This window comes from Pongo pygmaeus, chromosome 17 (genome assembly GCF_028885625.2).
Source record: "Pongo pygmaeus isolate AG05252 chromosome 17, NHGRI_mPonPyg2-v2.0_pri, whole genome shotgun sequence".
Classification (NCBI taxonomy): Eukaryota; Metazoa; Chordata; class Mammalia; order Primates; family Hominidae; genus Pongo; species Pongo pygmaeus.
Genome location: NC_072390.2, coordinates 20,503,485 through 20,528,538, shown reverse-complemented (window position 1 = coordinate 20,528,538; position 25,054 = coordinate 20,503,485). Strand labels below are relative to the sequence as shown.

Here is a 25,054-nt window from a genome sequence, read left to right as displayed (position 1 = left end):
CAAACTCCTTAACTCAAGTGATCTCTTGCTTTGGCTTTTCGAAGGGTTTGGATTACAGGTGTGTGTCACCATGCCTGACTGGTGTAACCACTTTGGGAAACAGCCACTACGCCCAGCCTTCACCAACATATGTATTCTTTTTTTTTTTTTCTGTTTTTTCATTAAAATTTTTTTTTATTTTTTTATCATAATAAACAACAAAGAATTTTGTAGTAGAGTTGTGTCCCCTCAAAACTATTTGTTATTTAACTGAAATAGTTTTTTTAACCTAGATATTTTGTTTCCATTTTCATTTTATTTTTAATTATTCTTTTAAAAATTATTTATTTTTATTTTAATAGGTTTTTGGGAAACAGGTGGTTTTTGATTCCATCATTAAGTTATTTAGTGTTGATTTCTAAGATTTTTTAGCACCCTCACCAACCAGTGTACATTGTACCCAATTTGTAGTCTCTTATTCCTCACTCCCCCACCCTTTCCCCCGAGTTCCCAGAGTCCATTGGGTTATCCATTTACGAGTGAGAACATGAAGTGTTTGCTTTTCCATTCCTGAGTTACTTCACTTGTTACTTCACTTAGAATAATAGTCTCCAGTTTCATCCAGGTTGCTGAAAGTGCCATTATTTCATTCCTTTTTATGGCTGAGTAATATTCCATCGTATAAATATATATACGTGATGTGTGTGTGTGTGTGTGTGTGTGTGTGTGTGTGTGTGTATCACACAGCTTCTTTACTCACTGATTCATTGATTGATGGGCATTTGGGCTGGTTCCATGTTATTGCGATTGTGAATTGTGCTACTATAAATATACATGTGCAAGAATCTTTTTTTGTATAATGACTTCTTTTCCTCTGGGTAGATACCTAGTAGTGGGATTGCTGGATCAAATGGTAAATCTACTTTTAGTTCTTTAAGGATTGTCCACACTGTTTTCCATAGTGGTTTTAGTAGTTTACATCTTCACCAGCAGTGTAAAACTGTTCTTTTTTCCACCACATCCATGACAAATCTATTATTTTTTGATTTTTTTGATAATGGCCATTCTTATAGGAGTAAGGTGGTATTGCATTGTGATTTTGATTTTCATTTCCCTGATCGTTAGTGATGTTAAGCATTTTTTCATGTTTGTTGGCCATTTGTATATCTTCTTTTAAGAATTATTTATTCATGTCCTTTGCCCACTTTTTGATGGGATTGCTTTTTTTTTCTTGCTGATTTGTTTCAATTCCTTGTAGATTCTGGATATTAATCCTTTGTCAGATACACAGACTGTGAAGGCTTTCTGACACTCTGTGGGCTGTCTTGTTTACCCTGCTGATTGTTTCTTTTGCTGTGCAGAAGCTTTTTAATGTAATTATTTCAATTTTTTGTCTACTTTATGATATAATCACAATTACTTTGCTTATTCAGCTGGTGATAAACATTTGGGTTGTTTACATTTCTTGGCAATCATAAGGAAAGCTGCTGTGAATATTTGGCTGCAAGTCTTTGTCAAGACATATGTTATACCTTCTGGGTAAATGCCTCAAATTGGTAGGGCTGGATCATCTGGTAGTTATAGGTTTAGCTTTTTGAGAAACCACCAAACCAGGTTTCAAAGTGATCCTTCCATTTTACATTACTACCAGCAGGGGGTGAAAGTTCTGGTTGTTCTACATCTTCGTCAACATTTAATGGAGGGGGAAAGTCAGTCTTTGTGTGGGGGTTTTTTTTTTTCAGTTTTAAAATTGAGATATAATTAACATAACATAAAATTTACCATTTTAAAGTGTACTATTCAATAGTGTTTAGTATATTTGCAAGTTGTGCAACTATCACCACTAATTCTAGAACATATTTCTCACCATATAAACCTCCTTTCTGTTAGCAGTCACTCCTTTCCAGTTCTCTGAGCCAGACGAATCCTTAGTAGCAGTCTAGGTTTGGGCACAATGGCTTATGGCTGTAATCCCAGCACTTTGGGAGGCCAAAGTGGGAGTCTCCCTTGAAGCCAGGAGTTCAAGAGCAGCCTGGGCAATGTAGCAAGATCCCATCTCTACAAAAATTAGAAAAAATCTATATTGTCATTTATACATCAGTAGAGTCATATTCTATGTATTCTGTCTTAGAGAAATGGTATGTTTCTGTGTTTCTCACTGACAAAAAGGGGAGCTTATTCATTAAAACAAGGTACAGATGGGAGAAGGGATGAAAAGCTGTGAGATGATTGTCATTCATATTTATCTTCCTTACAGGAGAAAACAAATTATACTCTTTGATAACTAGTGCAGTACTTATTCTCATATGACCCAGAGCTGCAAAACCTTGTTCAACCCCTAGTTATTCTATATTTAAAGCCTTTGGAAATATTAGTTATATTTGAAATATTGAAAAAACTAAATCTAATTCTTTTTTTGTACGTAGGTGGTCGCGTGATGGTAACAGATGCTGACGCGACAATAATATCTTTAGGTGGAAGGTAAAATCTAATTTCCTTACTGCTGTTTAACCTCTATGCTTCAAACTGTTTTAGTTTTTGGAGTATTGAGATTGAAGAATATTTAAAAGGCCTTATGTCACACATCTCAAAGTTTAATAGGCAAGAAAATCATTTGGAGATCTTTTGAACGTGCTGTCTTTCACTTGGCATTTCTGAATAGTAGTGTTCCTAGGTAAAGCTGGGGGGATTAGTGACAGTGTGAATTGGAAAGCCTTAGAGTGGGGTTTGTAAATTAATATGCGACCCTTTAGTGTTTTGCACTTTTGTCCACAAAAGATAGATTGGAATTAAAGTACTAAATTCAGTTGACACCTGTTATTTATGCAAGAAATAGACAGTTCAGTTTGCAGTTGAGTCAGTTTTGCACTGTCCTTGGTCAGGTGAGTGATCTACACTTTGAGACCCACAGTATTTGAATGCTGTAGGAGTGGCTGTCACCAGCATATGGCTTGATCAGGGCTTACTTCTACTTGTAGTTGTGTCCCCATCAGCGTAAAAAACTGAACCTGCAAAAGATTCTCGTATGTACTAGTGCTTTTAGAATCAATTGTTAAATTAAGGAAGACCTTTCCTTAGTTTAGAATATTATATTTTGACTCAATTGTTGTTTTATTTTAATGAAAAACAGGCAGTTGCTATAAATGTGTTGCAACTGTGACACTGTTTTCAGGATTTTCTTGGAATCTGTCCTGATAAATGATTTCTTTGTTTCATACCGCATAGGAGCCAGCAAGGGCAGCTCCAGTGAGAGACTGTTAATGGATGTTAGTTGGTGAGGAAATGAAGTGTGTTTGGTATTGGAGAGAGAAAAAGAAGTAGGTGCTGTCTATGAGTACCCACTGTGGGGTGGAGGAGTTGACAGAAAGAAGGGGAAGACCGGTAGGGATATCTCCAGGGAAAGCCTTCTAATTTGGTGCATGGTGGGGCGGGGCTGGCATAAAGGAGTAGGGGAGGAAGGAGATGTAAATGTAGTGGTAATGGATGGATGGGTTCCAGAGAAACGGATAGGCGTGGTCAGATATTGGATGAGCCAATTTTATGATTGATTTGAATGTTTTGGTGGTCTTGAGAAAGGTGAAGATTGAGGACGTGTTAGCAGTGGGGTTTTGGGAGGGCCCCAAGAAAAGTTGTTTAAGAAGGGTTTGTAAAAGAGCAGTTGAGGGAAGGAAAGGCCAAATTGGTTTGAGTAGATATAGGACCCCAAATGGGGAGCCTGGCAGATTTTACTTGGTCCTGGAGTAGTTGGAGTCCAGAAGCTGTAAGTCTGAGATAAGCTATGACCCTTTGTGAGATAGTGTGGATGGATTGAGGAGGAAAGGAACCTTGGAAGCGTATCTGCTGAGTAGGTAAGGTGTAAACTCATATTGGAACTGATCCAAGTGGTTAGATGGGCTGGAACAGCAGTGGAACCTTGGGTTTTAGCTGACAGACATATCCAGCAATTGGAGGACAAGGAGGATTTTGTTTGCCTTAATAGTTGGTGGGTGATATTGACAAGAGGTGTCCAGCTGTTGGGTTGACGAGGTTCCTACAAAAAGAGTAAACAAAAGGAGAAGAAAGACTTGGGTTGGGGTGAAATCTTGAAATGTGCCTTGGAGCCATAGTTCTTGTATTAGGTTGAGAAGTGAGCTGGGGTGTGTATAGGGGCTGGAAGTGGGTACCAGTAGAGGTCGTGGACAAGATGGGAAAGAAAGGATTGGAAGTTAAAAAATCACAGGGACATGTGCTGGCAGTTTCTCAAGGAGATTCTGGGACTCTGGTTAGTCAGAGTGATGGTGTGCCTGTGGGAGATGAAAGATACTTCGGTAGAACTGTGGGGGATATGGAGGGATGAGGATGAGGTGTCTTTTAAGATTTGGACTGGTATATCTAATGTGTTAAGTTCTTACCTTTGGCAGCCGTGGGTGTGGTTAGTATCACCTGATAAGGCCCCTTCCATTTAGGCTGTAATGGAGTGGGAGATTCAGCCACCCATACCAGTCTCTGGGTTGGAGGGGGAAGGTTATGAGTTGGGTGCCAGGTTTTGGTTGGGGGAGAAATGCATCTGTGTATTCTCTGAGGAATGCTGCCTGAGGTGTAGGGTGGGCTAGACTTCATCGGTGAGAGAAGTCGTGGTTTGTGGGAAACTATGTAGGATGAAAGTCCACCCACACATGAGTTCGAAGGGGCTTAGTTTTAGTGGCTGACGGGGAAGGATTTTCAGCCTTACAAGCTCAGTGGACAGGAGCATGGGCCAGGCAAGCTTAACCTTCAAGGCGAGTTTAGTTAGTTGTTTTAGGAGAGTGTTGGCCTGCTGTACCTTGCCCAAGGATTGGGAGCAGTAAGGGATGTGGATGATCCATTTCATGTTTAATGCCTTGGAGACCTGTTGAATGACCTTTGAGATAAAGGCAGGGCCATTTTCAGACTGTATGGTTGTGGGCAGTCCAAATCTTGGGATAATTTGTTATAGGATGATTTGTTATAGGAAGATTGAGGTAACCTCTTTTGCCCTCTTGATGGTGGAGGGAAAGGCCTCGATCTACCTGGGTCAACAAGGACGAGGATATATCCATGTTTCTTGACAGGGGACATATGAGTGAAATCAATTTGCCAGGTTTGTCCTGACCTCTGGACACTGGAAGGTGGCCTCCAGCTTGATTTGTGGGCTAAGGGGGTGGTCTGAGTGCTCCCTGGAAAGACACGTGGTTGCAGATGGTACAGGCTGAGTGAGTTGTTTAAGGGTGGTGGCCACGGCAGAGACTGCAGGTGGGGCTATAAAAGCTGAAGCAGAGGACGATTGCGGGTTTGAAAGAGACTGTGAATGTGAGTGAGTATGGATTTTTTCTGGGACATGGGCAAAACAAGCTTATTGTCTAGAAAGAACCAGCCCTCCTTGTTTGTGGCCCCAGCTAAAGAAAGATAGAGGCTTTCTTCTTGTGAGTGTGAGGGCTGTAGAGCTGGGAAACAGGTAGTAGGGATGGGGGTTTATGGGCTGCCTGTTTAGCTGTGGAATCAGCTAATGAGTTTCTTTTTGATAATGGGTTTGTTGAGAGCCTGATAGGAGGTGCAGGACTGACGAAGGGAAGATCAGGAATGGAGGTAAGTGAAAGCTTGAATATAGGATATCTTGGACCACTTCCCATTGCAGTGGGTAAAGTTTTCAAGATTTCCTTGAATTTGAAAGTCAAAGGTGCCGTTTTCAGGCCGTTGACTACCATTGTGCAGTCAGTATTGGGGCCAGGTCATGTTACAAAATAAAATTAAACATTTGGGCTTAATGCGGGGACTGAGACGTAGGGTCTGGAGGTTGCAAGGGAGACAACCAAGTGACGTGTCGGGGAGGTTTTGAGGGAGCCTGCCCCATAGTAAGAACCAAAAGAACAAGGAAGGCTGCGAAGGAGGATGAGAATCCCAGTTTTCTGGATGAAGAGGGACAGCAGGAAGCCGGGGCATCCCCACAGGTTTCTGCTGTCTCTCAGGATAGAGTGATGAGGACTCTGATGGCGTCCCTGATAATCCAGGTTGCAGTCACCCCGTGGTGACTGGGGAAACCTCTCACCCAGTGCCGGGATTTCCAGGCAGAAAATGAGAGGATTCCGGGAGTAGGAAAAAAGGGGAGACTCACCCAACAACTGGTGACTGGTGATGGATGAAGTGTCCTGCAGTGGGAGGTCCTTGCTGGAGCCACCCAGAAGGGAAAGGGGGAAAAAGGGGTGGGGAAGGGGGAGGTCAGATGAGGGGGAATGGGGCTGGAACGGAAAGTCTCCTCTCAGGGACTGGAAGTTAGCCCCAGATGAGCTGCTGCTGCCCACTGCTTTCCAGGTTGCAAGAAAAGACTCACCTGTTTGAAACCCAATCCCTGTCTCAGGTTTTGGTACCAAAAATGAAAGGTTTGGAGTTAGGGGGTAGGGGTAAAAAAGGAGAACAAGTGTCTCAACAGCAACACAGGTTTATTAAGAAAACATGTGGAAGGGAACACCAGCCAGCTCCAGAGTCCATTCTCCGCTTACAGACTAAGGTAGATACATGCTCTGGGGTGGGGTGGGGAGTGTCTAAGGCCATCTGGAGTACAGAAAATTTTGCCATTACCTGTTGTCTAGAGCGGCTGAGGAAGTCAGCATTGTGGTTAGGCTAGCTTTTGTAGAACAGAATGTTTTTAATGGCCCGGGAGTTGGAAGGAGCATGAGATGGTGGAGGCTGCTACAATGGCGTGACTTGAGTGAACAGTCTAATACTGATCACCTGGGAAAAGTCGCCGTCGAAGGCCTTGGTGGAGGGTCAGGGCAGGCCTGGCAGTGCCTTCCCTTGCATTTCTCCTGGGCAGGCCTTTGCCATGAGGGGGCGCTTCCTTCTGCCTGTCCATGGCCCACAACAAAGGAAAGTCTGCTTCTGGGGGTTGGGTGGGGGACTGCTGACCTGACCGGAAACCTTCTTCAGGTGGGTTTTGAGGCTTCACTACAATACTAGCTTCCCGTTGCTGCTGCAACGAATTACTAAGACCACATGCTTAGTGGCTTAAAAGAACACAGAGGTATTCCCTTTCAGTTCTAGAGGCCGGAATTCTGGTCCCACTGATTCAAGGCGGGAGCAGGGCCAGTGCCTTCCAAGGCTCTGCGGGAGAATCAGTTTCCTGGCTCTGGAGGTGGCCTGCACTCCTCAACTTCTGACACCCTCCTTGAATGACTCCAGTTTCTTGCTTCCATCACTACACCTCCCACCACTCTCCCATCACCTCCTCTGCTCTTATAAGGATCCAGGTGAGTACATCAACTTGCCACCTAAATAATTTGGGATAATCTTGCCTGCCAAAGATCCTTAATTTCATTACATCTGGAAAGCCCCTTTTGCTATATAAGGTAATGTTCACAGGGTCCTGGGATTAGGATATGGGCATCTTGAAGGGCCACTATCAGCCTACTACAGCTAGGCTGCAAAATACTACAGCTAGACTGCAAAGCCATTACACCTTCCTGGTGTTTCAATGATTGGGAGAAAAACAGTTGGGATTTTTTCTTTGGGGTCCCTCTTAACCTTGTATTTTTAAGGTCTAGGCCTCACCAACCCTCTCCATCCCACCAGAGACACCCACTGCAGTGTCTCTTTGAAAGTCTGGTGACATGTCTAAATCTTAAGTACTTGTGAGAGGCACAGGGCCAGCCAACAGCCCCCATGGCAGTTCCCTTGGCCAGAGGGTGCCTTCCTAGGCCACACCTCAGAGGGTACCTACCTAGGCCATACCTGCTGACTGCAACAAGCCCATGGCTGGGAAGGAACATAGAGAAGGGTCTGGGGCCTGGTGAGGCCATTCCCACTGTTCACGTTGCCCTGGGTGCACCAGGTACCCTCAGCATAGGGATGATTTGCTTCATCTTCAGTCACACAACTTCCAGGTGCTGGGAGCGGTCCTCCTGCAGGAGGATGTTCAGCTTAGACTTTAGACAGGTGCAGAAGCATTGAGGCCGGCTTGGTCCAGGGCATCCACCAGGCCCTTCGTAGCAGTTTTGGTGATGACAGGGTCGTGATTGGTGCAGGCTGCAATCTGGTCATTGCCATTGCAGGAGGCAAAGTGTAGAGCTGTGTGGCCCTTGTCAGCTGCACAGGGGATCCATGCCATCTTCCCACAGCTGCCGCACTTTTTCCACATCATTGACATTGTCATCCCTCAGTCTTTTCACAGCTGCACCTCAGCCACCAGTCCTTGCAGCACAGCTCCTGGCACAGCTCTGCATCTTACTGCCACTGGATGTGCAGGTAGCGCAGCGGGGACTGGGGCCCAGGGGCCTCCGCGCAGCTGCCCAGTGCAGACCCAAAATTGGTAAAGGAGAAGAGGCCCCAGGCACCCTTCGGCTTTTTTTTTTTTGGAGGCAGGATCTCCCTCTTTCACCCAGGCTGCGCAACCTCACCTCACTGCAAACTCTGCCTCCTGGGCTCAAGCAATCCTCCCACCTCAGTCTCCTGAGCAACTGGGACTACAGGTGCGCTCCACCAGGCCCAGCTAATTTTTGTATTCTTTGTATTTTTGGTAGAGATAGGGGCTTTCACTGTGTTGCCCTGAGCTCAAAGCGATCTGCCCGCCTCATCTGCCAAAGTGCTAGGATTACAGGCCTGCACCACCACACCCGGCCGCTGTAAAGTCTTATTTCCACACAGCTAAGACATGTTTTAGGAAGTTTGCTAAAAGACCCCTGGAGACCTCCTTATTGTGGCCTCCCTTTTGTCGTGTTTAACTTGATTGATCTTTCTGCCCGCCTGCTTTTCGGAAATTAAAAGGCTAAAGAAAGGTACTAAACTTTAAAACTTCTCTTTTAGTCTCCCATTAAACTAATTCTAAGAACCACCAAAAAAGGGAAAAGTTCTTAGGAAAATATTCTTTGGAAAGCAGTAAAACTATATGGACTGTTAGGATGTAAAATATAGGATAAAAGCCATTATATGTTAGTGCTGCTCTGACATAGGGACATATTTTGAATCAACTTTTGTTCAATTTTCAGAGAAATGGAATGGTTGCGTCACTGATCTACATAAACAATTGAAGAATTGTCTGAAAGAAAATACGGTATGTTTATACTGGAAAAGTCTAGTAATCCTTTGTTCATGAGCATTTACACAATGGAGTTACTGTTCATCGTGGAGGTACTGTGGACAAGCCCAGGGCTGCCGGTGAATCGAGCCATCCTTACACATCTCACCTCGTAAGGTGCTTTGTAGTGTCTGTCTAAATGTTAAAAACATTGTTTCTAGATTACTGCAAAGCTAAGGAAAAGTTGTATTTCTTTCATTGTCAGCTAGCATTTCTTTTAAACTTTTAGCATGGATATTTGGGGATTTATTCACATATTTATTGCAAAGTCCTGGATCTTGGAGATTTCATTGAAGATTTTTTTTTAAATACTAGTTTCTCTTAATGTATTTTGTTAAATCCAGTATTCACCAAGATGCCCCTGTTGTCTCTACTTTTATCTTGATGCATCACTGAGTTGACGTTAGATTTCAAATTCTTCTTTGCCCTTACACTATTCTGTCCTGAAGCCACCTTTATATAATGATGAAAGAAATAAGCAATTTGTGATTGTCATCTGTTGGTATATATCAAATGCTCACCTAAAAATAACATCAACCAGTGAAAAACATTATGTTTTTGTTTGGATGACTATTTACTTTGCAATCAGCTAGCAAGCTATAAAGTTGTATGATATGCAGAACTTTAACTGGATTGCTTTAAGTGAACATTTAAACATGATAAACTATATTGATGGTATTTATGTTAATACACTTAAAATGAACATTTTTCTTCATCATGAATAATATAACCTACCCCTAAATGAAAATCTAGGGTTAGAATAATTTGCTAATGAATTCAGTAACTTTTCCATAATATTTTTAGTTACTTGCTTAAGGGTGTCTTAGTGTTTCTCCCACTTTTAAATAGCTTATGCTTTTTTTGCCCGTGGGGTTTTTTTTGTTTGTTTGTTTGTTTGTTTTTGAGACAGAGTCTTGCTCTGTTGCCCAGGCTGGAGTGCAGTGGCGTGATCTTGGCTCACTGCAAGCTCCACCTCCCGAGTTCACGCCATTCTCCTGCCTCAGCCTCCCGAGTAGCTGGGACTACAGGTGCCTGCCACCGCGCCCAGCTAATTTTTTGTGTTTTTAGTAGAGATGGGGTTTCACCGTGGTCTTGATCTCCTGACCTCGTGATCCACCCGCCTCAGCCTCCCAAAGTGCTGGGATTACAGGCATGAGCCACCGCTCCTGGCCAGCCTGTGTTTTTTTATTGGTTTGTTAAAAGCAAAAGCCTCATAACATATGCTCTCCCTGGAAGCACTGTAACCTAGTGGTAAGATCATAGGCTCTGGGGACACAGTGCCTCGCCACGTCTCATCCTGTCTGAACCTTAGTATCTGCTTTTGTGGTCATGAGAACCGAAGATGTATCCTGAAGATTCGATAAGATGGGAAAGTGCTTCACATAATACCTGGCATATAAATACATAGTAAATGCTTCTACTTTGTATTTTTATTATATTCTTAATTTAATACTATTCTGAGTAAAAATAATTAGTTATTTTTATAAATTTACCATGACTATTTTATAAATGTCAGTGCTTTTCATAAAGTGAAACAGGTTGTGTTGTGGGCCTTTTGTCTTTACTTTGTGCTGGCCCCTGTTGTGATTAATACTTATTTATATTAAACTTTATCAGTTTAGGCCGGGCGCGGTGGCTCAAGCCTGTAATCCCAGCAGTTTGGGAGGCTGAGGCAGGTGGATCACCTGAAGTCAAGAGTTTGAGACAAGCCTGACCAATATGGTGAAACCCTGTCTCTACTAAAAATACAAAAATTAGTCGGGTGTAGTGGCGGGCTCCTGCAGTCCCAGCTACTTGGGAGGCTGAGACAGGAGAATTGCTTGAACTCAGGAAGCGGAGGTTGCAATGAGTCGAGATCGTGCCACTGCACTCCAGCCTGGGCAACAGAGCGAGACTCTGTCTCAAAAAAGAAAAAAAATACCAGTTTATATTTTGAGTGATTTGTGTCTCCTGATCGGACTCTGACAGATAGAAAACTGATGCTAGGAAGGGTACCAGGAGATAGCCCCACAAAGATGGGATTTGGGCATAGGTTTGGTTATCTAAGTAGAAGTGCTTAGCTTCTTGCCAATCAGAAATGGAATGCTGGTAATTTATAGGAAGTGACCTCACAATGAATGAAGCTACCACTTGTTGATTGTGATGAAATGCAAGCTGAGGCACCTGTCTTGGGAGCTAAGTGGCAGCTCTACTTAACCACTATGGCAGTAAAGATGACTATAAAGACTGGCGTGGGGTGGATCCTTTCAAATGTACTTGAGCAGGGATCCCCAACCCCTGGAACGCACAGCAGGAGGTGAGCAGTGGCTAGCGAGTGAAGTTTCGTGTGTATCTACAGCCCCTCCTCATTGCTGGCATTACCACCTGAGCTCTGCCTCCTGTCAGATCAGAGGCAACATTAGATTCTCATAAGAGTGTGAACCCTGTTGTGAACTGCACATGCCAGGGATCTGGGTTGTGCTGTCATTATGAGAATCTAATGCCTGATGATCTGTCACTGTCTCCCATCACCCCCAAATGAGACTGTATAGTTACAGGAAAACAAGCTCAGGCCTCCTGCTGATTCTACATTACGGTAAGGATTCTACATTATGGTAAGTTGTATAATTATTTCATTATTTATTAGAAAGTAATAATAATAGAAATAAAGTGCACAATGAATGTAATGCACTTTAATCATCCTGAAACCATCCCTCCCATCCATGGTCTGTGGAAAAATTGCCTCCCATGAATTCATCCTCCTTTTTTTGGTAGAGACAGGGTCTTGCTATGCTGCCTGTGGGAGTTCAGTCAGGCTGGTGGGAAAAATTTTCAAGATAGTTATAATAGACGCAAACCTTCTGGAAGGCCAGGGGTGGAGTTTGCATAAGTTCCAGTAATAGATATGGCTGAAGGCAGCCTAATTCTTACCTTGAGTAAATAACTTAGAGTAGATACATAGGAATGTAGAGTAGTTTATCTGAATAGCTTGTTTACTCATGTGGTTTTAAAAGTAAAGTTCCTTTGATCATTCACGGGGAGGATGGCTGTCTCGGGAGAGGAGGGTGGGGGGAAGGCCAGCGAGTCAGGCCTCAGTCACAATTGTTTACAGCACTCTCCTGGGAGTCTGTAAGCGGCCTGGACTCTCAGCCAGACTGACAAGCAGAGTATCTGTGTCAGTGTACCTTACTCATCTGTAGTTGGGTCAGGGTCTGCGGGACAGACCCCAGCAGCTGCCCAGGCAGATCTCCAACTCCTGGGCTTGAGTAATCCACCCGTCTCAGCCTCCCAAAATGCTGGGATTACAGACGCAAGCCACCACAGCAGGTCAAGACCACATTTCTTAAACAAAATAAAAACTTAGTGGGAAGATTGCGTGACCTAGGAGGTTGAGGCTGCAGTGAGTCCTTATCACGCTACTGCACTCCAGCATAGGTGACAGAGAAAGATGCTATCTCAAAAACTAAAATAATCCCACTCTGCCCACATCTTAAAAATAATACGTTGTCTGTATCTTCAGGACTCTCATTCCTGGCCCTGAAAATTCTCACACTGGAACTTTGTATTCATCCACATGCTTGACCCCTTCTGGGACCTGACCTATCCCAGGAAGAGTCCCCATTCCCCTCCAACACACTCGTCTCGGGGTCTCCCTGGCCAGAGGCCCAGAAGTTACCTTGAGGTGTTGCTTTCCCCTCTTCCCACATCCAGCTTAGCAAGGCCTGCTGATTCTGCCCTAAACACAAATCCTAGACCATACCCCATCCTCCTTCACTGCCCTCCAGTAATCAGTCAAAGCCATGCCACAGAGCAGCCAGGTCAGTTTCACTGAAAGTAGAAGGTGGAGCTTGTCATTCTCTGGTCTGTCATCTGTTAGTGGCTTCCCACTGTACCTGGAATAAACTAATAGGCCCTGACTGGGCCTGCAGGGGCATGGGTGAACCCCCTGCCGTTCCTCTGCCATCCTCACATCCCTTCTGTGGATTGCTTGCTCTGTGCCAGCCACTGTGGTGGTCTGTGTACCTTTCTTCCAATCAAGTCACAGCTTCCTGGCACTGTCACACTGAGGGGTGGTGGTTGTGGAACGCTCTTTCTTTAGGGTTTTCTGTGGCTCTCCTTTCTATTCGTGTCACAGTTTTCAACATCACCATATTGGAGAGGTCTTCCCTGAGCACTGTCTCACCTCAGCCTTGAGGCTTGCTGACTCATCATCCTTTCATTTTCCACAAAGTGCTGCTGGCTTTTTTTCCACCCACTGCAGCACAGTAGCTCTGACAACCCAGATTGTGCCTGTCTTACTTCCTTCTCAAGCAGGTGCTCAACAGACATTCATAGAGTGAATCTGTGGCATTAAAGTGTTCTCTAAGCCAGCAGAAATGTCTGAGGCTGTTGGTCATGTAGCATGCATTGTGACATTTAGGGGCACAGGAGGTACCACAAGCTCCACACCTGGAAGTGCCACAAGCGGTCATGAGCAAGGAAGGCTGCAGTGGGGATCTGCATTCCTATGACCTTGGGGCCCTCATCTTCTCCTGAAACAAACCCTTTGACTTTCAGTGCACAGAAGCCAACTCTCCTAGGTGAGGAGCCCTGCCCTCCCTGTGGATTTGAAGTGGGCTGCATGGCACTCCCTGAGTCTTCAAAGACCAGCTTTAGGTGCAACTCGGTTGGCAACTACACACTTAGGTCACAAATTGTGTGCTGTTTGCAGAATTCATGTAGTTATTTTTTAACTACATATACTGTAAATTACTTGAATCTTTCTTTTTAGAGTACTGTTTGGATGTGGTTTCAAAGCAAGGTTTAGTATATTTATTTTTATCTTTCAATTACCATTTTTATACCTATTCAAAAGTAGAGAAAATAGTATAATGAACACTAGAATACTGATTAGTCAATTTCTGTGATCATTAAGATTGTCCCACATTTTGTTCATCTATCCATTTGTCTCCCTTTTTTTTTTTTTTTTTTTGAGACGGAGTCTTGCTCTGTTGTAGCCCAGGCTAGAGTGCAGTGGTGCTATCTTGGCGCACTGCAACGTCTGCCTCCTGGGTTCAAGTGATTCTCCTGCCTCAGCCTCCCAAGTAGCTGGGACTACAGGCACGTGCCACCACGCCCAGCTAATTTTTTGTATTTTTAGTAGAGATGGGGTTTCTGCATGTTAGCCAGGATGGTCTCGATCTCCTGACTTCATGATCCACCCGCCTCAGCCTTCCAAAGTGCTGGGATTATAGGCGTGAGCCACCGCGCCTGGCCCATTTAGCTCTCTTTACAGGAATATTATAAAGCAAATCACAACCATCACACCATTTTATCTGTTCAGTGTGCATCTCTGGACAGCACTAAAGTTTATTTTTTTTTCCTTTAACTTTTAAGTTCTGGGGTCCATGTGCAGGATGAGTAGGTTTGTTACATAGGTAAATGTGTGTCTTAGTGGTTTGCTGCACAGATCAACCCATCACTCAGGTATTAAGTCCAGTATCCATTAGCTATTCTTCCTGATGCTCTGCCTCCTCCTGCCCCCACAACAGGTCCCAGTGTGTGTTGTTACCCCTCATGCGTCCGTGTGCTGTAATTCAGCCCCCACTTATAAGTGAGAATATGTGGTTGTTGGTTTTCTATTTCTGTGTTAGTTTGCGGAGAACAATGACTTCTAGCTCAATCCATGTCCCTGCAGATGACATGATCTTGTTTCTTTTTATGTCTGCATGATATTCCATGGTGCATATGCACCACATTTTCTTCATGCAGTCTTATCATTGATGGGCATTGGGGTTGATTCCACGTCTTTACTGTTGTGAATAGTGCTGCAGTGAATGTATGTGTGCATGTGTCTTTATAATAGAATGATTTATATGCCTTTGGGTAATACCTAGCTTTGGGATTGCTGGGTCAAGTAGTATTTCTCCTTCTAGATCTTTGAGGAGTTGCCACACTGTCTTCCACAATGGTTGAATTAATTTACATTCTTGCCAACATTGTAAAAGTGTTCCTATTTCTCCACAACCTTGCCAACATCTGCTGTTTCTTGACTTTTTGATAACTGCCATTCTGACTGGAGTGAAATGGTATCTCATTGTGGTTTGGATTCACATTTGTCTAATAATCAATAATTTTGAGCTTCTTTTCATATGTTTGTTGGCCGCGTAAATGTCTTCTTTCAAGAAGTGTCTGTTCATGTTCTTTGTCCACTTTTTAATGGGGTTGATTTTTCCTGTAAATTTAAGTTCCTTGTAGACTCCAGATATTAGAACTTTGTCAGATGGATACATTGCAAAAATTTTCTCCTATTCTCTAGGTTGTCTGTTTATTCTGATGATAGTTTCTTTTGCTGTGCAGAAGCTCTTTAGTTTAATTAGATCCCATTTGTCAATCTTTGCTTTTTGTGCAATCGCTTTTGGAGTTTTTGTCATGAAATCTTCGTTCATGTCTGTGTCCTGAATGGTATTGCCTAGATTTTCTTCTAGGATTTTTATAGTTTTGGGTATTACATTTAAGTCTTTAATCCATCTTGAGTTAATTTTTATATAAAATGTAAAGAAGTGGTCCAGTTTCAGTTTTCTGCATATGGCTAGCCAGTTCTCCCAGCATCACTTATTAAATAGGGAGTTATTTCCTTATTGCTTGTTTTTGACAGTATTGTTGAAGATCAAATGGTTGTAGGTGTGCAGTTTTGTTTCTGAGTGCTCTATTCTGTTCCATTGTTCTATGTGTCTGTTTTTCTACAAGTACTGTGTTGTTTGGTTACTGTAGCCTTGTATTACAGTTTAAAGTCAGATGGCATTATGCCTCCAGCTTTGTTCTTTTTGCTTAGGATTGCCTTAGCTATTCAGGCTCAGGGTCTTTTTTGGTTTCATGAATTTTAAAATAATTTTTTTCAAATTCTGTGAAGAATTTAAATGGTAGCTTAATGAGGATAGCATTGAATCTATAAATTATTTTATAGATTCAATGGCCATTTTCATGACATCAATTCTTCCTATCTGTGAGCATGGAATGTTTTTCTTTTTCTTTTTCTTTTATTTTTTTTGAGACGGAGTCTCACTCTGTTGCCCAGGCTGGAGTGCAGTGGCACGATCTCGGCTCATTACAACCTCAGCCTCCTGGGTTCAAGCTGTTCTCCTGCCTCAGCCTCCTGAGTAGCTGGGACTACAGGCACCCGCCACCACGCCCGGCTGATTTTTGTATTTTTAGTAGAGATAGGGTTTCACCATATTGGCCAGGCTGGTCTCGAAATCCTGATCTTGTGATCTGCCCACCTCAGCCTCCCAAAGAGCTGGGATTACAGGCATTAGCCACCATGCCTGGCCTAGCACGGAATGTTTGTCTATTTTTTTGTGTCCTCTTATTTCCTTGAGCAGTGGTTGTATTTTTCCTTGAAGAGGTCCTTCACTTCCCTTGTTAGTAGCTGGATTGTTAGGGATTTTATTCTCTTTGTAGCAATTGGGAAATGGGAGTTCATTCATGATTTGGCCCTCTGCTTGTGTGGTGTTGGTGTATAGGAATGTTTGTGATTTTTGCACATTAATTTTGTATTCTGAGATTTTGCTGAACAACCGCAGTCTCAATACATCTGACTAAATACAGAATGATTTTTTTGGTATGAGCTTATATGAGGTTTTTAGTTGAGTTTCCTCACTTACCTGAAGAGTATCTCATTTCCTCCTTATCTGAAAAGTATTGCCTTAAATCTGGATCCAAATGAACTTATGCATTAACTTTAGTTGTTATGCCTCTTTTAATCTAAACCAGCCTCTGCTAACTTTTATTATTTCCCATTCCATGACTTCATTGTGGAATATTAGTTCCTTTAAAATTGCGTGCTCACGAGGTTGAAGGGGTAAAGAGTATTGATCTCATAGTTGCGGTGCAGATGAAAGCGTAGCCTGAAACACAGCAGTGTGCAGCAGCCAATGGAGGAGGGTTATCACGGCCAGGAGCAGTTAGTAGCAAATGGCTACTTCCAGGTTGTACTTAGGTTGTGTTCTGTATTGTATATCATGCTTTTCTTTCTCTTTTTCTTTCTTAGGATATTGAAAAACAAAGATTAATCTTTTGAGATCTTAGAGCTATTAAGATTATCTTAGGACTAGGACACTTAAATCTGCCTCAATCTGGCTGTTAATGATGGATCCTTTCTACTTGCCTTTGCTGTTTCGATAATTTCTACTTGCCTTTGTCTGTTTCAATAATTAGTACATTTCTAGAGTCTTCCCAATTTAAAAAAAAAATTGACATGTGCCTTGCTGTGGATTGTACTAAAATCTGATTTCAGCACAAACATAGTCCCGTGAATTGCTTTGATTTTTTTCAGCTGAAGATTTGGGGAGCACTGAAGCCAAGACTGTTCTGTACCAAAAATTTGAGGCACCTCCGAATGATCTGTATATGGAAGGACTGCCCAGAAAACATTCCTCTCAGAAGTCCCTCATGGTATAGAATCCCAAGGCTGGAAAATATCATTCAAGTGGGTAGTCAAATTAAATTTGTTATAAAAGGTAAGATGATAATCCACAGAAATAAATTCAATGTGTTCACTAAGAAAAGATTAATTTGATGAAGATAGGCCTTTGGTTCCCCTCTTATCACAACTTCTCTATATTTGGCAACTAAAATTGAGGCATTAACATTTAGATTCAGTTATTGAACAAATATTTATTTACTATAAGCATCAGATGTGCAAAATTGGGTCTAACAAGAACCCTGTCCTTTGGAGGCTTAATACAAAGAAAAATGCAATAAAGAATTGTTGAGGCCAGGCATGGTGGTTCACTCCTGTAATCCCAGCACTTTGGGAGGCTGAAGTGGGCAGATCACGAGGTCAGTTCAAGACCAGCCTGGGCAATATAGTGAAACCCCATCTCTACTAAAAATAGAAAAAAATGTTAGCCAGGCTTGGTGGCAGGTGCCTGTAGTCCCAGCTACTTAGGAGGCTGAGGCAGGAGAATTGCTTGAACCCGGGAGGCGGAGGTTGCAGTGAGCCGAGATCATGCCACTGAACTCCAGCCTGGGTGACACAGCAAGATTCTGTCTCCAAAAAATAAAATAAAATAAAATGAAATGAATTTTTGAGCATTTTTAGGGGAGAAGGCAAGGATGGCATACCCAGATGGGTCACTTATGCATATAGAAAAGTGGGAAAGTGTTTTAAATAAAGGAAATCATCTAAGTAGGGGCAGGGAAGTGTCAGATATGCTCACATATTCACATACCTCACCCATTCTGTGTGGAATAAGGTGTGCCATGTGGGCATGATGGGACTGCATGGATAGATTTGGGTGGCTATGTGGAGGAAGGCCTCAGATCCTACAAAAACAGTACCAGTCACTAAATAGTCTCGAAGCAGATCCCTCTTAAAATAATTTGGATCTTTAGAAAGGTTTATTCTGGCATGATTTTGAAGGGTAACAGACTGGGTAGTTTGAGTGTAGGGGGTAGAAACAGAAGGCCTCTCTCTACTCATGGAAGGAGGGTTGAAGGGTAAATGTTGCTTCCTGATTGGGGTTGTGCATCTGTGTATGTTTGTCGGGACTGAGTCACAAGGGAGAGGAAACATTTAAGCAGCAAGTTGCTTCTGGCTGTGGTTTGGGACAGTTTATCTAAGATTCAGAAATAAAATTGAGCTGGTTTGGGGAGAAGTGACTTGCATATTTATCTTAAATATAAGATGACTTTGGAGACATCTAGGTGGTCTCACCTGAATGTCTGAATTGCCATTTTCAGAACAAAGTCAAGTCACCAAAATGATTTTTTTTAACTATAAAATGAAGACAGAATCAACCTTATTTAAAAATAATTATCAATGCACAGCTGTGTGAGAAAAGCCTTTAAGTTTCCTCTAAATGCTTTATTACTGGCCAGGCACAGTGGCTCACGCCTGTAATCCCAGCACTTTGGGAGGCTGAGGCGGGTGGATCACGAGGTCAGGAGATCGAGACCATGGTGAAACCCCGTCTCTACTGAAAATACAAAAAAATTAGCCGGGCGTGGTGGCGGGTGCCTGTAGTCCCAGCTACTTGGGAGGCTGAGGCAGGAGAATGGCGTGAGCTCGGGAGGCGGAGCTTGCAGTGAACCAAGATCATGCCACTGCACTCCAGCCTGGGCGAGAGAGCAAGACTCCGTCTCAAAAACAAAAAAAACAAAAAGCAAAAACAAAAAGAAACAAACAAATGCTTTATTACTAATATCAACTCTATTTTTACAGACCAGAACTTCTGACTCACAGTATAACTGAAGTTACTCAGCCACGAACAAATACACCAGGTAAAATAGTTGTGATATCCTTTTTAAAAGCACAGATCAATAATTTCTAAGCTTTTAAAAATTATTTTAATCTTTTTAAATGACAGAACTCTTCCTGCCATAGTCTCCCCAAAAATTATTTTGCAGAAGCTCAATATGGGCCCTCCTTGATTTATCAATATGAACACATGCAGTCTGGGGATAACTCAAACGTTGAACTTAAGACTACTGCTATCTGAGATCAATACAGCATGCACCACAAATGTAAGCCACATACGTGATTTTCAGTTGTCTAGTTCAACTGGTAATTATTATAAGTAAATACACAATGAAGCTTTTCATGTTCTCTATGTTACATGCATATATTCTTTGACAATTGGTGTGTGTTTCATACTCACAGCATGTTTCAGTTCCAAGTAGCCACATTTTAAATACTTAGGGATAGCAACTACTGTACACATTTAAATCTTAATGTTTATTTGTATGTATCCTGTTCATAAAATGGCACATAATGTATCTCTGTGGCCTGCACACTAATATCATAACCTAATAGAAAAGATCTAAAAAGTCTCCGTTGAATGAATGATTTTATTTTATTACTGCTCTAAGTGTGCCTTTATTTTTTCCCTCGTTTTTTGTTTGCCATTGGGTAGTGTCACAGTGAGTGACCACTATTTGGAGATTGTCTACCATCTTAGGAGCTTTTGTTGCAAAGAACCAAGCAATGGTCATACCCTGTAGAGTGAAGTGTTATGTTGTCAGGCAATAAGCGTTTGGAATCAAGTGTGAATTTAGTATGTGTATCAGGTTTTTACAAAGTTTTGCAGTTAATCATTCTGATGAATACTAACGTGAATAAGGATTCTCAAGTTGGGTTGATGGATGTGTCCTAAAGTACTGCTCCTTCAGCTTTCACAGTATCTTGGAGAAATTAGTGATGGTCAGTGTGCCAAACAGATTTAGTATGTATGATGAATGGAAAGTAGTTGAGAAATTCTGTACTAGAGTAAGAAAATTATCCTGGTCCCTGAGCCCTGCAGTGGAGAAGGAAAAAAGTCAATGCTTAACACACAGGTTAACTTCCTCAGTGTGCTTTTGATTGAGGCAAATCATCTAAATATTGGAGAAGAAGCTAGGAAGTGACATATTTTTTGCTCTCAGCTGACTTCCCAGCCAACCAGTCTCTCAGTAAACCTCTAAGACAGACTCTCAGGCAGCCTTTTGGGCAGCCTCCCAGCTGGCCAGCCTCAAGATCAGGCTTCCATGCAGCCAGCATTTCGAACAGCCTTCCAACAAGCCTATCACCCGGGCAGAAAACCTGCAACTTGGCCAGCCTCCTAGGAGGCCTCTTGGTTAGCCTCACATGAAGACAGCTTCTGGACCAGCCACCTAACAAACCGTTCTGCCACCCAGCCTCTTAGCCGGACTCAGCCTGCCAAACTCTCAGCAAGTCTTTTAGCAAGCACTTAAGGCAGCCTCTCAGACAGACAGCCTGTCACACAGGCTCCCTGCCAGCCAACCAGCCACTCATCCAGGCTCTCAGAACACCTCTCAGCAAGCCTCTATGTCGGCCTCCCAGCCAGCCAGCCTCAGGACCAGCCTCCCATGCAGACACTGTTTCAAACAGCTTTCCAGCAAGCCACTTGCCCAGCCAGAAAACCTGCCACTCAGCCCGCCTGCTAGCTAGCTTCATGGCCAGCCTCCCAATGCAGCCGGATTCTAGGCCAGCCTCCTAAAACACAGCCTTCTACCTAGCCTCCTAGCAAAATTCACCCTGCCAGGCTCTCAGCAAGTGATTTAAGTAGCATTTAAGGTAGCTTCTCAGACAACCTCTTATACAGGATTCAGCCAGACTCCTAACCAGCCAGCATCTTATCCAGCCTGTTGTCTAGCTTCTCAGCAAGCCTCTAAGCCAATAATGTTGCCAGCCAGGCTCCAGACCAGTTTTACATGCATTCAGTGTCTGGGCTACCCTCTGAGCAAGCCTCTTGGCTACACAGCCTGCCTGCCCCTGGGCCAGGCTCCTACCTGGCCATCCCATTGGCAAGAATCTTAGCCAAGTTCTTGGCCATCCAGCCTCTCAAGAAGCCTCTAAGCCAGCCTCCCGTGCAGCCATCATATCGACCACACTCCTAGCAAGCCTCTTGGACATCCACCCTGCCTGTCTCTTGGCCAGTCTTCTAACCACCCAGCCCACCTGCCAATCAGACTCTTAGTTGGCTTCTCAGCCAAGCAGCCTCTCAAGAAGCCTCTCAGCAAGCCTCTAAGCTAGCCATGTAGCCAGCCAGGCTCAAGACCAGCAGCCCCATGCAGCCAGAGTCTTGGCCAGCCTCCCAGGAAGCCTCTTGACCTTCCAGTCTGCCTGCCTCTGGGCCAGCCTCCTAGCCAGCCAGCCTGTGAGCAAGAATCTTAGCCTACTTCTTGGCCATTCAGCCTCTCAAAAAGCCTCTCAACAAGCCTCTAAGCCAGCCTCCTAGCCAACCAACCTCACGACCAGCCTCCCAAGCAGACAGCATTCCGACCAGCCTTCCAACAAGCCTCCCACACAGCCATGCAACCTGCCACTTGGATGGCCTCCTAACTAGCCTCTCGTTTAGGCTCCAATGCAGGCAGACTCTAGGTCAGCCTACTAACAAACCACCTTCCGTTTGGCCTCTTAACTGGAATCTGCCTGCTGGGCTCAAGCAGGCCTTTTAGCATGCCTTTAAAACATCCTCTCAGACAGACAGCCTCTCAAACAGGCTCTATGCCAGCTTACCAGCCAGCCTCACAGAAAGCCTCTCACCCAGCCTCCCAGCCAGCAAGCCTCAAGCCCAGCCCCTCCTGCAGCCAACGTCTCAGACAGCCTCCCAGCAAGCCTCTCGGCCATTCAGCCTGCCTGCCTCTTGGCAAGCTTCCCAGCCAGCCAGCATGCTGGCTAGACTCTTAGCCAGCTTTTCTGCCACCCAGCCTCTCAACAAACCTCTCAGCAAGCCTGTAAGCCATCCTCTCAGCCAGCCTGCCTCAAGACCAGCCTCCAGTGCAGACACTGTGTTGAACAGACTTCCAGCAAAACTCTCACCCAGCCAGACATACTGCCACTTGGTCAGCCTCCTCGTCAGACTTTTGGTTAGCCTCTGATGCAGGAAGCCACTAGGCCAACCTCCTAACAAGCCATCCTTGCATTTACCCTCTTAGCCAGACACATCCTGCAAGACTCCCAGGAAGCTTTTTAGCAAGCCTTTATGGCAGCCTCTCAGACAGACAAACAGCCTCTCACACAGGCTCTCAGCCAGTCTACCTGTGCACCAGGCTCTCATGCAGCCTTTCAGCAAGACTGTCAGCCAGCCTTGAAATCTGCTATCCTCCAGACCAGCCTCAAATGCCATCAGCCTCCCAAGGAAATTCTCTGACCATCCAGCCTGCCTGCCTCTTGGCAAGCCTCCTAGCCAGCCACCATGCCGGCCAGAATCTTAGCCAGCTTCTCAGCCAACCAACCTCTCAGTGAGCCTCTCAGCAAGCATGTAAGGCATCCTTCTAGCCAGCCAGCCTCAAGACCAGCCTTCCACGCAGGCTGTTTGGAACAGCCTTCCAGCAAGCCTCTCGTCCAGCCAGACAACCTGCCACATGGCCAGGCTTCTCAGTAGCCTTTTGCTTAGCCTCCTATGCAGCAAGCCTGTATGCCAGCATCCTAACGAACCATGTGTTCAGCCTCTTACCCAAACTCATCCTGCCAGGCTCTCAGGAAACTTTTTAGCAGTTCTTTACAGGAGCATCTCAGACAGACAGCCGCCCTCTCCCACAGTCTCTCGGCCTGTCTGCCGGTGAGCCAGACTCTCATAAAGCAATTCAGCAAGGCTTGTAAGCAAGCCTCCTAAACTCCCATCCTCTAGACCAGCCTCCCAGGCCACCAGCCTCTTGGCCAGCCTTCCAGCAAACTGCTGAGAAAGACTCTAAGCCAGCAAGCTAACCAGCCAGCCTCAACACCAGCCTCCCACACAGCCAGCATCTTCGCCAGCCTTTCAGCAAGCCTCTAGCCAGGCCAGACAACCAGCCACTCAGTAAGCCTCTAAGATTGCCTCTGAGCCTGGCCTGCCTCTCCTACAGCCAGTCTCTATGTCAGCCTCCTAGTAAGCCAGCCTCCCACCCATCCTGCTAGCCGGACTCAGCCTGCTGGGCCCTTAGGCTTTCCACAAGCATGTGATGTGGCCTCTCAGCCTCTCACACAGGCTCTTGGCGAGACTCGCAACCCATCAGCCTCTTACTTCGCCTTTCATCCAGCCACTCAGCAAGCCTCTAAACCAGCTATGTAGGCAGCCAGGCTCAATAGCAGCCTCTTACTTCGCCTTTCATCCAGCCACTCAGCAAGCCTCTAAACCAGCTATGTAGGCAGCCAGGCTCAATAGCAGCCTCTTACTTCGCCTTTCATCCAGCCACTCAGCAAGCCTCTAAACCAGCTATGTAGGCAGCCAGGCTCAATAGCAGCCTCTTAGGCAGCCAGCGTTTCGGCCAGCCTCCCAGCAAGACTCCTGGACTCCCAGCCTACCTTCCTCTGGGCCAGCTTCCTAGCCAGCCAGCCTGCCAGAAGGAGACTTAACCACCTTTTCAGCCATCCTGTTTCTCAAAAAGCCCCTCAAGCCACTAAGCCAGCCTCCTAACCAGCGAGCCTCGTGACCAGCGTCCCGTGCAGCCAGTGTTTTGAACAGCATTCCAACAAGCCTCCGGCCCACCCAGACAAACGGACACTCGGCCAGCCTTTTAAATGCCTCTCATTTAGCCTCCAGTGCAGCCAGACTCGAGGCCAGAACCCTAACAAGCTAGCCTTCCATTCGGCCTCCTAGCCAGACTCCACCAGCCTGGCACCTTGCAGACCATTTAGAATGCTTTTAAGGCAGCGTCTCAGACAGACAGCCTCTCAAACAGGCTTTCTGGAGCCCACCATCCAGCCTCACAGCCAACCCTCTAAGCCAGCCTCCCAGCCAGCAAACTTCAAGACCAGCCTCTCATGCAGCCCATGTATCGGACAGCATCCAGCAAGCCTCTCTGACCATCCAGCCTGCCTGCCTCTTGACAAGCCTCCTAGCCCACCACCAACCCGGCCAGAATTGTAGCCAGATTCTTAGCCACCCAGACTCTCAGTGAGCCACTCGGCAATCCTGTAAGCCATCCTTCTAGCCAGCCGGCTTCAAGATCAGCCTTCCACGCAACCAGTGTTTGAAACAGTCTTTCAGCAAGCCTCTCGCCCAGCCAGACAACCTGCTACTTGGCTAGCCTCCTCAACAGCCTTTCGCTAAGCCGCCCATGCAGCAAGCCACTAGGCCAGCCTTCTAGTAAGCCAGCCTTGCATTCAGCCTCTTAGCCGGACTCATCCTGCCAGGCTCTCAGGAAGCTTTTTAGCAAGCCCCTATGACAGCCTCTCAGACAGAGCGTCAGCCTCTCACACAGGCTGTCGGCCAGTCTTCCTGTGTGCCAGGCTCTCATGCAGCCTTTCAGAAAGACTCTTAAGCCAGCCTCCAAAACTGCTATTGAAGGGGACCAGCCCCTCCACACCTGTGGGTATTTCTTGTCAGGTGGGACGAGAGACTGAGAAAAGAAATAAGACACAGAGACAAAGTATAGAGAAAGAACAATGGGCCCAGGAGAACAGCGCTCAGCATACGGAGGACCTGCACCAGCACTGGTCTCTGAGTTCCCTCAGTATTTATTGATTACTATTTTCACTATCTCAGCAAGAGGAATGCGGCAGGAGAGCAGGGTGATAGTGGGGAGAAGGTCAGCAAGAAAACATGTGAGCAAAGGAATCTGTGTCAC

General features: G+C 44.9%; 1 protein-coding gene across 6 annotated transcripts in view; it reads left to right on the top strand.

The window, feature by feature from the left end:
* Window positions 1-25,054, top strand: part of LOC129018826 (uncharacterized) — a 52,431-nt gene that overhangs the window by 13,505 nt on the left and 13,872 nt on the right. For 2 of the 6 annotated variants that reach the window (XM_054460792.1, XM_054460794.1), the window contains 5 exons: window positions 2,406-2,460; window positions 7,009-7,220; window positions 8,955-9,019; window positions 17,337-17,520; window positions 19,227-19,285. In XM_054460792.1, the coding sequence (XP_054316767.1) occupies window positions 2,406-2,460; window positions 7,009-7,220; window positions 8,955-9,019; window positions 17,337-17,520; window positions 19,227-19,240 (530 nt within the window). In that variant the 3' untranslated portion in view covers window positions 19,241-19,285. Of the gene's footprint in view, window positions 1-2,405; window positions 2,461-7,008; window positions 7,221-8,954; window positions 9,020-17,336; window positions 19,148-19,226; window positions 19,286-19,371; window positions 19,529-25,054 lie in introns of those variants that run through there. The other 4 variants (XM_054460793.2, XM_054460796.2, XM_054460795.1 and 1 more) reach the window with 3 other exon arrangements.